Raw genomic sequence first — 14,337 nt, 5'->3', positions numbered from 1 at the left:
TTCAAGGACACTGTACCCAAGAACTGCAGAAACACATTCTTTCTCAGTGTACCTGGGATCATGACATACTGACCATATGCTGGAAAATAAAACCAGTTGTAATAAATTTTAAAAAGCTCAAATCTTACAGAGTATGTTCTCTGACCACAAAAAAATATCAGGAATCAGGTGCCTGGGTGGCTCAGTTGGTTAAGCGGGTCATGATCCTGGAGTCCCAGGATTGAGTCCAGCATCAGGCTTCCTGCTCAGTGGGGAGTCTGCTTCTCCCTCTAACCTCTCCACTCTGACACTCTCTCTCTCTCTCTCAAATAAATAAATAAGAAAATATTTTCAAAAATATTAGGAATCAATAACAATAAGATATGTAGAAATTGAACAACTCACTTCTTAATAAAACATGGATAGACAAAAAAAAAAAAAAATCACCAGGAAAATTAGAAAACACTTAGAGCTCTGATAATGAAAATATAACAGATTAAAATTTGTGGGATGCAGTTAAGGTGGTTTTTAGGGGGGATCCCAGAGTTTTAAATATTTATATTAGGAAAGAAAAAAGATGTAAAATTAAGATTCTGACTTAAGAATCTAGAAACAGGGGTGCCTGTGTGGCTCAGTGGGTTAAAGCCTCTGCCTTCAGCTCAGGTCATGATCTCAGGGTCTGGGATAGAGCCCCGCATCAGGCTCTCTGCTCAGCGGGGAGCCCATTTCCCCCTCTTTCTGCCTGCCTCTCTTCCTACTTGTGATCTCTCTCTGTTTCAAATAAATACATAAAATCTTAAAAAAAAAAAGAATCTAGAAACAAATCTAGAAACCTAAAGTAAACAAATGGAAGATAATTATAAAGATAAGAGCAGATACAAATGAAATAGGAAAATAACAAGGCAAAAATTCATTTTTCTGAAAAAAATTAATAAACTGGTAAACACTTAGCAAAGCTGATTGAGAAAATTGCCAATATTTACAATAAATGATCTTACAGACATTAAATGGATAACAGGAGAATGTCATGAACAATCCTATGCCATGATATCCAATAACTTAAATGAAAGAGAAAAATTCCTTGAAAAGCATAATTTGTCCAAATGGAAACAAGATAAAATAGAAACTAGAGTCATTTTATATCTTTTGAAGACGTTGAATTTGCTGTCATAACCTTTCCCTCAAATAGAATTCCAGGACCAAAAAAATTGGCTGATGAGTTCTGTCAAACATTTATTTTTGTGTTTTTTGTTTGTTTGTTTGTTTGTTTTTTGTCAGAGAGAGAGAGAGAGCGAGAGCGTGAACACAGGCAAACAGAATGGCAGGCAGAGGCCGAGGGAGAAGCAGACTCCCTGCTGAGCAAGGAGCCGGATGTGGGACTTGATCCCAGGACGCTGGGATCATGACCTGAGCTGAAATCAAGAGTCAGATGCTTAACTGCCCGAGTCACCCAGGTGCCCCACTATCAAACATTGAACAGAGAAATAATAGCAGCCTTATAAAACCCTTTTGGAAAAAAAATATAGATGAGTGAATAATTGCGTCTTTTTTGATGAGGCCAGGAGAAGAATCCTGAAACAAAACATGACAAAGACATAACAGAATAAACAAATGAAAATCACTAAACAATTAACCCTCATAACCTAGATGCAATTTATTTTCCACAAAATATTGTTAATTCAAATCTAGCAATATAGGAAAAGGATAATGCATTTTAAACAAGTGAGGATTGTCTCAGAAATGTATATATATATATATTTTAAGCAGTTATCAGTCGATGGGATTATCATCATATTAACAGAATCAAGGAGAAAACTATCTCAATAGGTATAGAAAGAACATCTTACAAAATTCAACGTCTCTGTATGTATAAACTCATCAAACCAGAAATAGAAGGAAACTTCTCAATGAAATATTTGATGCTTTCTCCTAAGGTTAAAAACAATGCAAAGATGGCCCATCTTTATTTATTTGTTTACTTATTTATTTTATCTAAAATAAAAAAGAAAGAGCTGTAAATACTTACTCAATCTAGATTGTTGGTTTGCTTTTCTTGGTGGTGTGGGCTAGCAGTTCTGAAATCTTTTTTGGATTCTAGGCTTGAGGAAAGGAACAAATATGTTGAGGATAATGGTGCTGGTCTTCAAGTATGGAAAGTAGAAGAACATGCAATATAGCCTATAGTTCTTAAATAGAATTGCATGTATCAGTTTAAAAACATGGATTTTAACATTGAGAAAAATAAATGTACATGTCTATACCTGCCTATGTTTTTATGGAGATGGCAAGAGATAGAGGTATACAAGCACATTTATATCTTCCGCTAAAACGAACGAGGACCCCTTGGAGAAGTGACTGGCAGGACCAAGACAGGGGAAGGACAAGATGAGCTCTCATAGGTGATGGAGTCAGTTAGTGGGGGAGCCAGGAATGATCAGTTCACATCACATTATTCAGGACTTAGCCTGAAGCAGCCAAATCTGGAACAATCCGAATATTAAAATAACTATTGATAATAACCTATTGAACAATATAAATATCTATGAGGCCATTCTGATAGAAATAGATGAGTGAACAGATACAGAAATGGGGAGGAAGGGGAAATTCTTCCTTACTGCGAAAATCCAAGAAAGGGGGGGAGAGGTGGGGAGAGGGAGAAATAGGGAGAGAGGGGAGAGAGTTGGGGAGGGAGAAGGAGAGGAAGAGAGAGAGGGAAAGAAGGAAGGTAGGAAGAAGAATAAAATTAGGAAATCATCAAGTGGTTTACTAATTTTAATTAGTGTGAGAGTTTGGTGAAGAATAAGATATTTACATGCTTTATAATTATTAATTAGGAAGGAAAAATAACTTTATTTTTTAAAAAAGATTTTATTTATTTATTTGCTAGAGAGATAGAGCACAAGTAGGGGGAGCAGCAGGCAGGGAGAGAAGTAGGCTCCCAGCTGAACAAGGAGCCTGATGTAGGACTCGATCTCAGGACCGAGGGATCATGACCTGAGCGGAAGGCAGAGGCTTAACCAGCTGGGCCACCCACATATCCCCAAAATAATAACTTTAAATGGGAAAAATATGGTGGAACTATCTTATCCTAATGATCAAAATGAACATCACCAGTATTGGATAAACCAACATCATTTGACCTGATTTGAGAAGGGCACAAGGTAATTTCACTGATACTTCTACTGAAATGTGTAATCTGATTTTTTCAACATATCTAAATAGGCTAATAGAAAGCTGAAATAATACTGCCTATTTAAAAAAACAACGACAATAATTTAGGGGTGCCTGGGTGGCTCAGTAGGTTAAGTGTCTGCCTTCAGCTCAGGTCATGATCCCAGGGTCCTATGATAGAGACCTGCATGTGATGGAGACTTGCCCAGGGTCCTATGATGGAGTCCTATGATGGAGACCTGCTTAGCAGGGAGCCTGCTTCCCCCTCTGCCTCTCCCCCTGCTCCTGCTCTCACCCTCTTGCTCACTCTCTCTCTCAAGTAGATTAAAAAAACAAAAACAAAAAACCAATAACTTATATCTATGTCATTCCAGAAAAGATGTAAGAGGGGTAAAGCATAACTTACTATGTTATATTGTGAAATGATTTTAAACCTAAAATAAGTCTGTACTAGAACAAATTAAAATGCCTCTTAAGGTGAAATATTATTACAGGAACATAGAAAGTTACAAAAATGAAAATTTCTGGAAATAGATTTGCACTCTTTATCTCATTGAATTACCTATATCTAAGAATATCCCTGATATTTTTACAGCCCAAACAGGAATAAGTTTCAGAATTTACAAATGTATTGTTATGCAGGTGTTTTGGGGAGGACAAAGACATATTTTTTTTCCCCTTTTCAATTAGGAGTTAAGCTACTGACCAAAGAAAACCAAATGAGTAGAAGTAGATGCTTTATACAGGTCTCAATTGCCTTTTGAAAGAAAACAATACAAAAAAAAAAAAAAAAAGGAAAGAAAGCAAGAAAACAATATAAACAGCAAAAATCGGAGAAAAGGGGAAAATAATAAAAATACAGTTAATACTTGCACATGCATTTACTACTTACAAGGCACTTTTGTATGTATTTTTTGACCTCGCAACCAACCTTCGAGGTAGGTAGGTTTCAGTTTTTCATTCCAATGAGATTTTTATTTCCCAGAAATGCAGAGGATGCCAAGAAAAGTTTGTTCCCAACTCGGTTTCCATCTATTCAGAGAATAAATACACGGCCCGCAAGCTGTTGCACTGGCTAGCTTTCATTCAGAAATAGCCTTAGACATTCCTCAAAACCCCTTCTTTACAGAGGAGACAAAAAAATTTCTGAAATCCGCTTTGGATTCTTCTGGAACTCTTACTGACTAAGCAGCACGTTCTGTTGAGAGAAGTGTCTGTCACACTCTCGTCCTCCCCCGAGCGGCAGACGGGCTGCGGCGGCAGGTGCAGGTGCTCTGCACACCCGGGCTGGCCTCGCGCTGGAACCGCTTGCAGAGCTCGGAGCTTCTCTCTCCCCTGTGCTCCGGCAGGTGGTGGTCGCCGTGCGAGCCGGAGAACTGAGAACTCCTGTTTCTCATGGCCAGTAGGAAACTTCTCCTTTCGCCATCATGCTCACTGCTCTGTTGCATGGTGGTTTTTTGTTTTTTTTTTTTAAGTTTGTATTTATTTGACACAGAGAGAGGGAGAGGAGAGAGAGAGAGAGAGAGAGCGAGAGAGCGAGCGCATAAGCAGGGGGAGCGGCCGAGGAGAGGGAGAAGTAGGCTTCCTGCTGAGCGGGGAGCCCAACGTGGGGCTCAATCCCAGGACTCCGGGATCATGACCCCAGCCGAAGCAGATGCTTAGCCAACTGTGCTACCCAGGCGCCCCTATTCTATTGCATGTTTTAAGAGTAATTAGCAAAGGAGTTTGGGAGACTTTGTCCCTCTTCATAACTCTTGCTGCTTTAAAACTGCCTGCATACGCTTCGGCTTCTCGGCTAACAAGTGTCTATATTTTGGGGGTCAGTTTTGGCCTGGGCTTGCGGCACATTTCGGCTCTATCCAGTACCTGTGCTTCTTAAAAGGGTGCTTAAAAGCACCACGTGCTTCTTAAAAGGGTGCAAGGAGCGGGGCCTGGCTGCTCAGCTGGTAGAGCATAGGACTCTTGATCTCAGGGTGGTGAGTTCAAGCCCCACCTTGGGCATGGATCCTACTTTAAAACAAACAGCTCTTTCCCGTCGCGGCTTGCATGGAGTTAGCTCATGGGTGTGGGAGATCCGAAAACTGAGATCTTGTTTGCGCCCCGACAGCTGCACCCCACAGCTCTGCAGCCGTCACCATGCCACAAAATGAATATATTGAGTTACACCGGAAGCGCTATGGCTATCGTTTGGATTACCATGAGAAAAAGAGAAAGAAAGAAGGTGGAGAGGCTCATGAACGTTCAAAGAAGGCAAAAAAGATGATTGGTCTGAAAGCTAAGCTCTACCATAAACAGCGCCATGCTGAGAAAATACAGATGAAAAAGACTATCAAGATGCATGAAAAGAGAAACACCAAACAAAAGAATGATGAAAAGACTCCACAAGGAGCAGTACCTGCATATCTACTGGACAGGGAGGGACAGTCTCAAGCTAAAGTACTTTCTAATATGATTAAACAAAAACGAAAAGAGAAAGTGGGAAAATGGGAAGTTCCTTTACCCAAAGTTCGAGCCCAGGGAGAAACAGAAGTATTAAAAGTTATTCGAACAGGAAAGAGAAAGAAGAAAGCATGGAAAAGAATAGTTACTAAAGTCTGCTTTGTTGGAGATGGCTTTACTCGAAAACCACCTAAATATGAAATATTCATTAGGCCCATGTAACACATCCTGAATTGAAAGCCACCTTTTGCCTGCCAATACTTGGTGTAAAAAAAAATCCTTCATCCCCACTATATACAACTTTGGGTGTTATTACCAAAGGTACTGTAATTGAGGTGAACGTGAGCGAGTTGGGCCTTGTGACACAAGGAGGCAAAGTTATTTGGGGAAAATATGCCCAGGTTACCAACAATCCTGAAAATGATGGATGCATAAATGCAGTCCTGCTGGTTTGACAGCAGTTCGAGACAAGTAATTCCTTATAATTACTGAAGACTACACACCAATCAGGAAAACAACTGTTCCTGTGGTGGTTCTGGATACTACCAAACAGCCTTATGTATCTGCAGTCATCAAGAGAAGCATTTATTCTATTGTGAAAAACATTAAAATAGACATTTATTAAAATAAAAACAAACAAACAAACAAACAAATCCGGGCCTGAAGGAGGCAGGTTCAGCTATGTTGCCTGTGTGCACAAGCCGAGTGCTGGTGAGGGTCCTCAGCTGGATTTTATCGTGAAGAAACACCAGACAAACCCAAACTGAATGACACTGTACAAAAATAAATGGCCTATACTCTTCTGAAATGTCAATATCAATAAACAAAAGGCAGAAAGTAATGTGGCTATCCCACCCGGAAGAAGACTCTTAGAGAGCTCATGCAAAGCGCCATGTATGAGCCTGGGCGGGGACAAATTAACTGTAAAGAACATTATGAGGACAACAGATGAAAGTGGAATGCGGACTGTATCTGTGTCTTTGCCCATAGCGATATGAGTCTGGAGAAAGATAGATATTGTAAACAGTGGTTACTTAAGGAAGAGTGGGGGTTGGCAATGAAAGAAAAAAAAAACACCACAATTTGAAAAAAAAAGCATACAGGATGCAAATAGCATGCAGGATATGATTCCATTTTTGTTAAATGATACGGATGTACGTGTGTAAAATGACTTCTATAAGGATGGCTAACAAAATGTTAAAAGACTATCTTAAGGTGATGGGAATTTGAACAACTTTTACATTTTGTGTATTTGTGTCCAATATATTTTTTCTTTTTTGTAATAAAATAAAAATAATTTTTTTTCTTTTTTGTAATAAAATTTTGTAATAAAATAAAATAAAAATTTTTCAATGCACATGCATTATTTTTATGAAAATACCGGAAAAAAAAATATATATTTTAGTGTTAAAAGGCAAGCAAGGCTCACTTGCAGGCAATTACAAGAATATATTTTTTTATTAACATATAATGTGTTATTCATTTCAGGGGTACAGGTCTGTGATTCATCAGTCTTACACAATTCACAGCTCTCACCATAGCACATACCTCCCCAGTGTCCATCACCCGCCACCTCCCTCCCCTCCAGCAGCCCTCAGTTTGTTTCCTGAGATGAAGACTCTTTTATGGTTGTCTCCCTCTGTTTTTGCCTATTATAAGAAAATTTTGGATTATGTTTTTTCTGCATCATCCACTTTTTTCCTATAGCCCTAAGTTTATTACTTTAAACATCTTATGTGTTTTGACCCTTGATGTTCCCAGAGGTGCTGAGCACATGTAAAAATTGCGAGCCAACCCTCTGGGTTGGAAGGGATTAGGGTGTCTGATTTTCTGGAGAATTCTGTTTAATACAGGAGTTTCAGCAGTTACTTCCTGCCATCCTAGAGTTCTCGGAAGAAAGCCCTTTCGGGATGACTTCAAAGTTCTCCTTAGAGGACCTTGTCCCTTTGACCTCCATAGGAAGCACTTCATCCTGGACCGCCCTGGAAGCACTTCATCCTGACCTCAAAAGGTATATAAGATATATAATGTCCTGGATCTGAATGTTCTTTCCTTAAACCATACTTAAGACCATTCTTCCTTTCCGCTACCTGGAGGTAAATTCTGAGAATGACCGAGGTGGGTCTGCGGAATGCTTTGAGCTGCTCGGATGAAAGGACCAAAGCTCTAATCTTGTTAATAACAGAACCTTGTTGTCGGTGGGCCCACTGAGTCAGGTGGAAACAGGGAAAGGCCCACTGGAATCAACGATATCCCCAACAATCCAGGGAGGCCCAGCTTGGTGTTCTGAGTGCCCACGGCAGTGCTGACTAGATCAGCTTCAGAAGGGTTGATCAGGTGTTAAGAAGGTAGAGTAAGGCTCTCAGTTCTCAACTAGCAGCTGCTAGGTTGGTGAGCAAAGGTCAGCTTCCTCACAAACCCCCCGCGCCCCACCCCCTGCAGTGGGGACCTATGAGGTGGATTCTGCACCACTCCCCAGTGCCCCCTGGAGGATCTGAGCCTCAGTCCCCTGTGCTGGTAACTTGCTTCATAATGCATGCTCTAGAAGCTTCTTCCCCTCTATTTCACTTCACTGTCACCGGTGTTTTCTGGAATCCTTTCCTAAGTAAACTACTTGCTCTCGAATTTTGTCAGTTCTAGTCCAACTAGAATCGCCATGTGTTTCCCCCACCATTCCCACTGTCTCGAGTTCCTTGCCCCCTTGGTTCTGCATATCCAAATGGCCACAGCCCCCAGCCGCACTTTGAGCAAAGTCTACTCAGCAGGCAGCTAGTCAGACACAGTATACTCTTTTCATTGTGCAGTGGGCTGGAGTAGAAAGGGTTGGAACCCCACACACGTGCCTGGCTGGAGAATCCTGACTTGGTTACTTACTAGCTATGAGCCCCTGGGCTCATCACCCCACTTCTCTGAGCTTGTTTACGCCCCTGTGAAATACTGATAAGAATCCTTGCCTCCTTGGATTGTCCTCTGGATCTAGTGAGCTAAATGTCTCAAGAACCAGGATTCTACCTAATAAAGAAGATACTTCCGAAAAGATAGTTATTTTTATCGCATCAGGAAGAAATTCATTATCTACTTTCTACGTGTCTCCATCTTGTTTCTCAAACAAAAACCTGCTTCTAACCAACAGAGTATGTCAATTTGATATCGCCCTTGTGTGATTACTTATGTTGTATAAGATTCCATCTTGCTAACAAACTTACTCTGGGGACTCTCCATGCTGGCTTGATGAAGTCAGTGGCCATGTTAGGAAAGGGCACATGACAATGAACTCCAGGTGCCCTCCAGGAGCTGACAGCAGTCTCCAGTGGACAGCCAGAAAAAGCCAGGGTCTTCCATCCTACAGCTGCAAGGAAATGAAATCTGCCAGGCCCTGAGTGAGGAAGCTGACACTTTCCTAGCTGAGCCCCCAGATAAAACACAGCCTTGTCAACACCTTGATGGTAGGTTAAGACCCGAAGCAGAGGACCCTACGTCCCTGGACACCTGACCCATAAAAAGTGTGAGATATTAAACTGTTATTGAGTTTCTTAATTTGTGATAATTTGCAACAATACATTACTAATTCACATGTACCACCCAATGTAACAATTTTCCATAGGTTGCCAGTATTGTTTCATCAATATGGTCATGGTTTTGGAGATGGATGGGCTGGAGTATTTTAAAGCACTTGCAAATACTTTAGTGTCTCTAACAGAGAAGGACTTTTTAAAAGTACAACAGTGATACCAGAAAAACTAAGACTTCACTGAGAACCAAGATAGAAGTCTTTTTAAAGCCAGATAGTTGTTGGAGCTAGTATACTAATTGGACACAGGGAGAAAAGGTATGTTCTATACATTGAGTAAGAATAACATCCCCTTGATCCCATGAGCTAAAGAACAGGTAAGCATATGAGACTTTTCACTTGAAATGTCTAAGCTTTGCTAGTTGTTGTCTTTGTCATTTTAAAATACTGCAGTCACAAAGTACTTAATTGTTCCTATCATACGCGCATAGATCATACAAAACCTAAAATCACTGAATCCCGATTCTGACCCATACCCCTAACCTGCTCTGGAATGGACCCTTGTGAATTCCACTTTTTCCATAACTCCTTATGACTTCATGTCCCACTATAATTGCCATCCTTACCACTTTTCCCTTACTGCAGGAAGTTCTTTCCAACTGATCCCACCCAGTTCTTTTCTACCTTTGACAAGGCTTACCGAGGCAGCGCTTTTTAAAAAAGGAAATTCTCAGGGCTCTGGGTTCAATCTCATCTCCACCACAGGGGCACTCTGAGATCTCTGGCAAGTAGAGCGTTCTCTAAACTGCACACAGTAGTGCCTCGCAGCGTTGCAGCAAAGATCAGATAAAGAATGTGTGTAACGTGTAAAGTACCCAGCCCCGGGAAGCCACAGCCGCCCCCAACCATTCCCTTTGTTAGTTCGCATCTCCAGTCTCCGAGCACCAGAACGCCCCGCACCGCGCCTCTCCCGCTTTCGTCGCGGGGGATGCAGGGATTTGTAGTTTTTTGGTCCCTAAATCGTATTTCCTCTCGGAGCCAGTGGGCGAGAGGAAGAACTACACATCCCAGTGGGCGGCGAAAGGAAAGTGGGGCTCGGAAAACCGAGCGTCCCCGCCCGGGCGCCTTTGCTTTCCGCTGCCCACTGGTTGTTCCCACCACGCGAGGGCTCCGGCCCCGCCGCAAACCCAGCGAGCGCGCGAGCGCACGGGCGGATCGGCCGGGACGGTGGGGCGGGGCGGGCAGGGGAGTCGCGGGCTCTAGAGGAGATCGGTCGGTCCCTCTGCTGCCCTGGGCGCTCGCAGGAGAAAAGGGAGCAATAAAGCGAGTAAATCGCGAGCGCCCGTGTCCGAGAAGTGAGAAAGGGCTGGGGAGGCAGCAACCTCCGCAGAGCCTGGCCGCCACGGGCTTGTCCTCCGGGATAGAGGCAGGGATCCGGGGCCGGAGGGGACCCAGACCGCTCCGCTCTCCCCGCGGGAAACCTGGGAAACGTTCGGGCCCCGAGACCCCGGCCCGCAGCCCTCCTCCCAGACTCAGGCCTGCCCCGTACCCCCTCTCCCCATCCCGTCGCCGGGCACCCCTGCCCACTCCCGGGCAGCCCTAGAGCTCCCCGCAAGTCGACCACGCGCCCCGCTGGGGGTTGGAAGAGGACGAGCCGGGGCAGGCCCGGGGAGGGTCACCTCTCCGCGCGGGTTCCTCAGGTCCCCGGGAGCGGCAAGAAGGGCTTTACGTGTAGCAGCGTGAATGTGTGTGTGTGAGTGTGTGTGTGCGCGCGCGCCGAAGCGGCAGCGGCGGCCGGGAATAAACCGGAGAAGCCGGGAGGCGGCGGCCCGAGTCTGCGGGCGAGTGCGCGCCCCGGCCAGCGGGCACCGACCCGAGCCGTCCGCGAGCGATGCCGGCGGGGAGCCCAGCGCCTTCCCCCGGGTAGTGGAGGGGACGGCGCCCGGCCCGCCCGAGGGGCCTGGGGCGGGGACCCCGCGGGGCCGGTGCAGGGCTCCGCGGGCGAAAAGGAGGAGCGGGAGGAGGAGCCGGGCTGGCTCGGCGAGGGCCGCCGCCCACCCGGTTGGGAGGAGGCGGACCCGCTCCGAGCACCGCGCGCGCGCCGGAGCTGAGCCTTGCAAACAAGTGTCTGTGGCGCTCGCCCCGCGGCCGCGAGACGCGCTCCGCCGCCCCCCCCCGCCCCCGCCCCCGCGGTCCTCCTCGCGCCCCGCCCGGCCCCTATGGGGCAGGAGGGAGCCAGGGATCCGCTGGCCGTGCAGCCCACCAGCCGCCGCCGCGACCCTCTGCCCGGGCGGCCGCGGCAGCCCCGCGCGGGGCCCGCGGTCTGGACTCGGCTGCCAGGCGCGCCGGCGCGGGGTCGCCAAGCGAGCAGCGCCCGGGCTGTCGCCGAGCCCGCTCCTGACAGAAGAACGTGCTCGGTTTCCCCACCCACCCCTGGGAGGGGTTGCCGGTGCCGCGAGCGGCCTCCCAGTTTCCATCGCTCTCTCCTGGGGAGGATCCGCCGCCGGGAGGAAGGATTGGAATAAACCTGGCCGCGGCGCCGAAGTGGCTCCCGAGGAAGCCGGCGCCGGGGCCGCCGCCTCGTGTCCCCTCGGGGCGCAGCGCTCGGGGGTCGACGGGCCGGAGCCGAGGCGCGGCCGGCGGGCCGGGGGCGGCGGGGCCGAGCGAGCGGCGGTGCGAGGGGGCGGGCGCGCGGCGAGCCGGGGACCGGCCGGGCGGCCCCTCGCGCCCCGCGGGGCCCCGGAGCCCCGGTACGCGGGCTGGAAGCGACTGAGGACCGCCGCCGCGGGCTGCAAGCGAGCACCGTCCCTCCCGGAGGGGGACCCGGCTATGACAGCTGGGCTCCCGCAAGGGTTAACCTGGGTGTCCTCGGCAAAGTTGTCGCCGAGCCGGGAGCCGGCGTAGGGGTCGCGGCGCCGCGGCTCGGGGGGCGGCCGGGCGGCCGGCGGCGGTCGTGGCTCGGCGGGGCCCGCGCGGCCGGGGGGCTTTTGGGGGCGTGCGCCCCCCGCCGGCTGCCCTCGTGGATGCCTCCCGGCGGCGGCGGGCCCATGAAAGACTGCGAGTACAGTCAGATCAGCACCCACAGCTCCTCCCCCATGGAGTCGCCCCACAAGAAGAAGAAAATCGCGGCCCGGAGGAAATGGGAGGTTTTCCCGGGAAGAAACAAGTTCTTCTGCAACGGCAGGATCATGATGGCCCGGCAGACGGGCGTCTTCTACCTGACGCTCGTCCTCATCCTGGTCACTAGCGGACTCTTCTTCGCCTTCGAGTAAGTGGCTGCGGAAGCTCCGCGACGCCCCGCTCCCCTCGCCTCCCCCGACCCCTGCCCCTCCTTCCGCTACTTTCGTTTTCTAGAAGCCTTATTTGCTGTACACTGTTATATAATGCAAACCCACTTCTCCCTCTCTTTCTTCGGGAGGTCCGTTTGCTCTTTGGTCCCCAGAGATCAGGCAGCCCTGGGTCGGGCTCTGGGAGGGGAGAGGGGAGAGGGCACGCCGGGAAGGTGTGCCGGCCTCGGTGCTCCCAGGGGTTGGGTGGCACCTCTCAGGTGACTGATTCTTGGTGCTGTCTCGGCTGAGTTTGGAGACGAGCAAGCCAGCCCAGATGTAGCCTTGTGTGCGAAGGGAGGATGAGGCTGACTGCTCAGGCAGTCAGGGGTAAATGCAATGACTCCTTCCTCACCAGCATAGGGCATTTTGTTAATCTCATTTACTAAGTCTTATAGGTACCTTAACTACAGAGTGAAGAATCTTGGTTATTTCAGGGTTCCAAGTGTAGGCCACCCGATGTAGCCTGGAAGGATATTTTCATTTTTTGTTCTCCTTAAATGGTCACTCTTGATCAACAATTTCTGATTTACCGTGAGCTTTCCAAACTCTTTGCTTTTAAAAAAAATTTCAATAAAAAACGTTGAAAATACACACTTTCCCCTCCCCCCTCCCCCAGTGTTGGGGGAACAGGTGAGAGGAAACTTTCTCAGTCTGTTCAGGAAAAGTATGACACTGCGTGGTAACTTCTGTTTCCGGAACCAGTACTTTGGGACTTTGGGGCTTTTATTTGAAGAAAAGCACATGCAAGTCTTCGCCGTTTTCAGGAAAATCAAGTTGGCCAGTAGCAACTGTCCTCCTGCCAACTAATGAAAGATCTTTTTATTTATGAATAGGTTAGATAAAGTCCTTTAACCACATTCCAGAATCAATTTCAATTGCTTTTATTAGGTCCAACATTTGCAATGTAGCTTCTTATGTAATTGCTGGTATCCTATGTCTGATCAAAGTTGTGGCCACTCCCCCACTACACTCTCCCACCCCCAGAATACATTTATTGGGTTTTTTTTTGCGTGTTCCATATCCTGCTTATTATGGGGCATGGTACCCATTCAGTCTCCATCTTCTGTTGCATAGGGTTAATTAAACCTTTGTGTTTATTTACTTTTGTCTCTGGTAAGTCTTAATAGGCTCTTATTTTGCGCCCAGGGTTTGGTATTCCAAATGCTGTGTCAGTCAGAAATGAATGATCTCTTGACAGTGTAATACCTTTCTTGTAAAGCCCTCTGACTCTGAGGGGAAACATTTTGCGTCTGAACATTGTGCTATGATGAACAGGATTGAGTTAGAGCAGGTGAGGAGAGATATCTCAGAGGTAAGCCATGCAGTGCCCCCAGGCCTCACACACAGCCCCTTCCTTTCTGACTAGGTACATTTCCCAGGTCTCTTCCAGAAATTTAACTTTGGGGCACATTTGCAACTAGGGTGGAGCCTGTTGAGGGCCTTGGGGATGGGAGAGGGAGGGTGTGAAACAGCTTTGGCAATGGCAAGAGAAATGTTCTTTCCCTCCTGTGTTGCTCGCCTTGTCCCCTTCCAGAGGCAGCCACTCGTCCTTACAGACCAGGGTCTGAGTCATGATAGGTTCAGGCCCCGAGGTGAGGATGCCATGTGATTGAACACAGATGCCATGCTTCTAATGGTGGCTTCTATGACAGGTGGCCTTCTAGATAGATAGGCTTCACTATGTTCCTAATGTTAAAAAAGTTTTGAACTGATCTGTATTGGCATTTTTGCTCTCTTTTTAGCCATTTTAAGAGTGGGGGAAAACGGGTTAGTTTTGTGAGCTTCAGCCACAGGTGTGTTTCATCCGGGATGATGAATGTTTCATTTTTTGTGTACACCCAGACCCCCACTGGATGGTTGGAGATCCCCTCTAGTGGTACTTACTGCTATTTTCTTTATTCAAATACT

At 47.0% G+C, this 14,337-nt stretch overlaps 2 protein-coding genes and 1 pseudogene across 10 annotated transcripts in view; 2 read left to right on the top strand and 1 right to left on the bottom strand.

Annotated features, from left to right (window-relative positions):
- The first annotated feature begins 5,194 nt into the window (after positions 1-5,194).
- Positions 5,195-6,116, top strand: LOC101686625 (annotated as a pseudogene).
- Positions 6,117-7,223: 1,107 nt separating this feature from the next.
- LOC106003611 (translation initiation factor IF-2-like) lies at positions 7,224-10,772 on the bottom strand (the record flags this gene model as incomplete). The annotated part of the gene is given in 1 exon segment (XM_013044928.2): positions 7,224-10,772. A coding segment is annotated over 1 exon segment (942 nt), but the record flags the coding sequence as incomplete, so codon positions are not given.
- A 1,250-nt stretch (positions 10,773-12,022) lies between these two features.
- The window catches only part of ZDHHC14 (zinc finger DHHC-type palmitoyltransferase 14), a 276,013-nt gene continuing 273,698 nt past the window's right edge, over positions 12,023-14,337 (top strand). For 7 of the 9 annotated variants that reach the window (XM_045080132.1, XM_004770891.3, XM_004770889.3 and 4 more), the window contains exon 1: positions 12,023-12,368. In XM_045080132.1, coding sequence (XP_044936067.1) covers positions 12,124-12,368 — 245 coding nt within the window. In that variant the 5' untranslated portion in view covers positions 12,023-12,123. The remainder of the gene's footprint in view (positions 12,369-14,337) is intronic. The other 2 variants (XM_045080128.1, XM_045080131.1) reach the window with 2 other exon arrangements.

The sequence above is a fragment of the Mustela putorius genome, unplaced genomic scaffold, assembly GCF_011764305.1.
Source record: "Mustela putorius furo isolate JIRA1106 unplaced genomic scaffold, ASM1176430v1.1 tig00000450_pilon_pilon_pilon, whole genome shotgun sequence".
Taxonomy (NCBI): Eukaryota; Metazoa; Chordata; class Mammalia; order Carnivora; family Mustelidae; genus Mustela; species Mustela putorius.
Note: the sequence above shows the minus strand (reverse complement) of the source record. Positions and strands in the feature narration are given on the sequence as shown.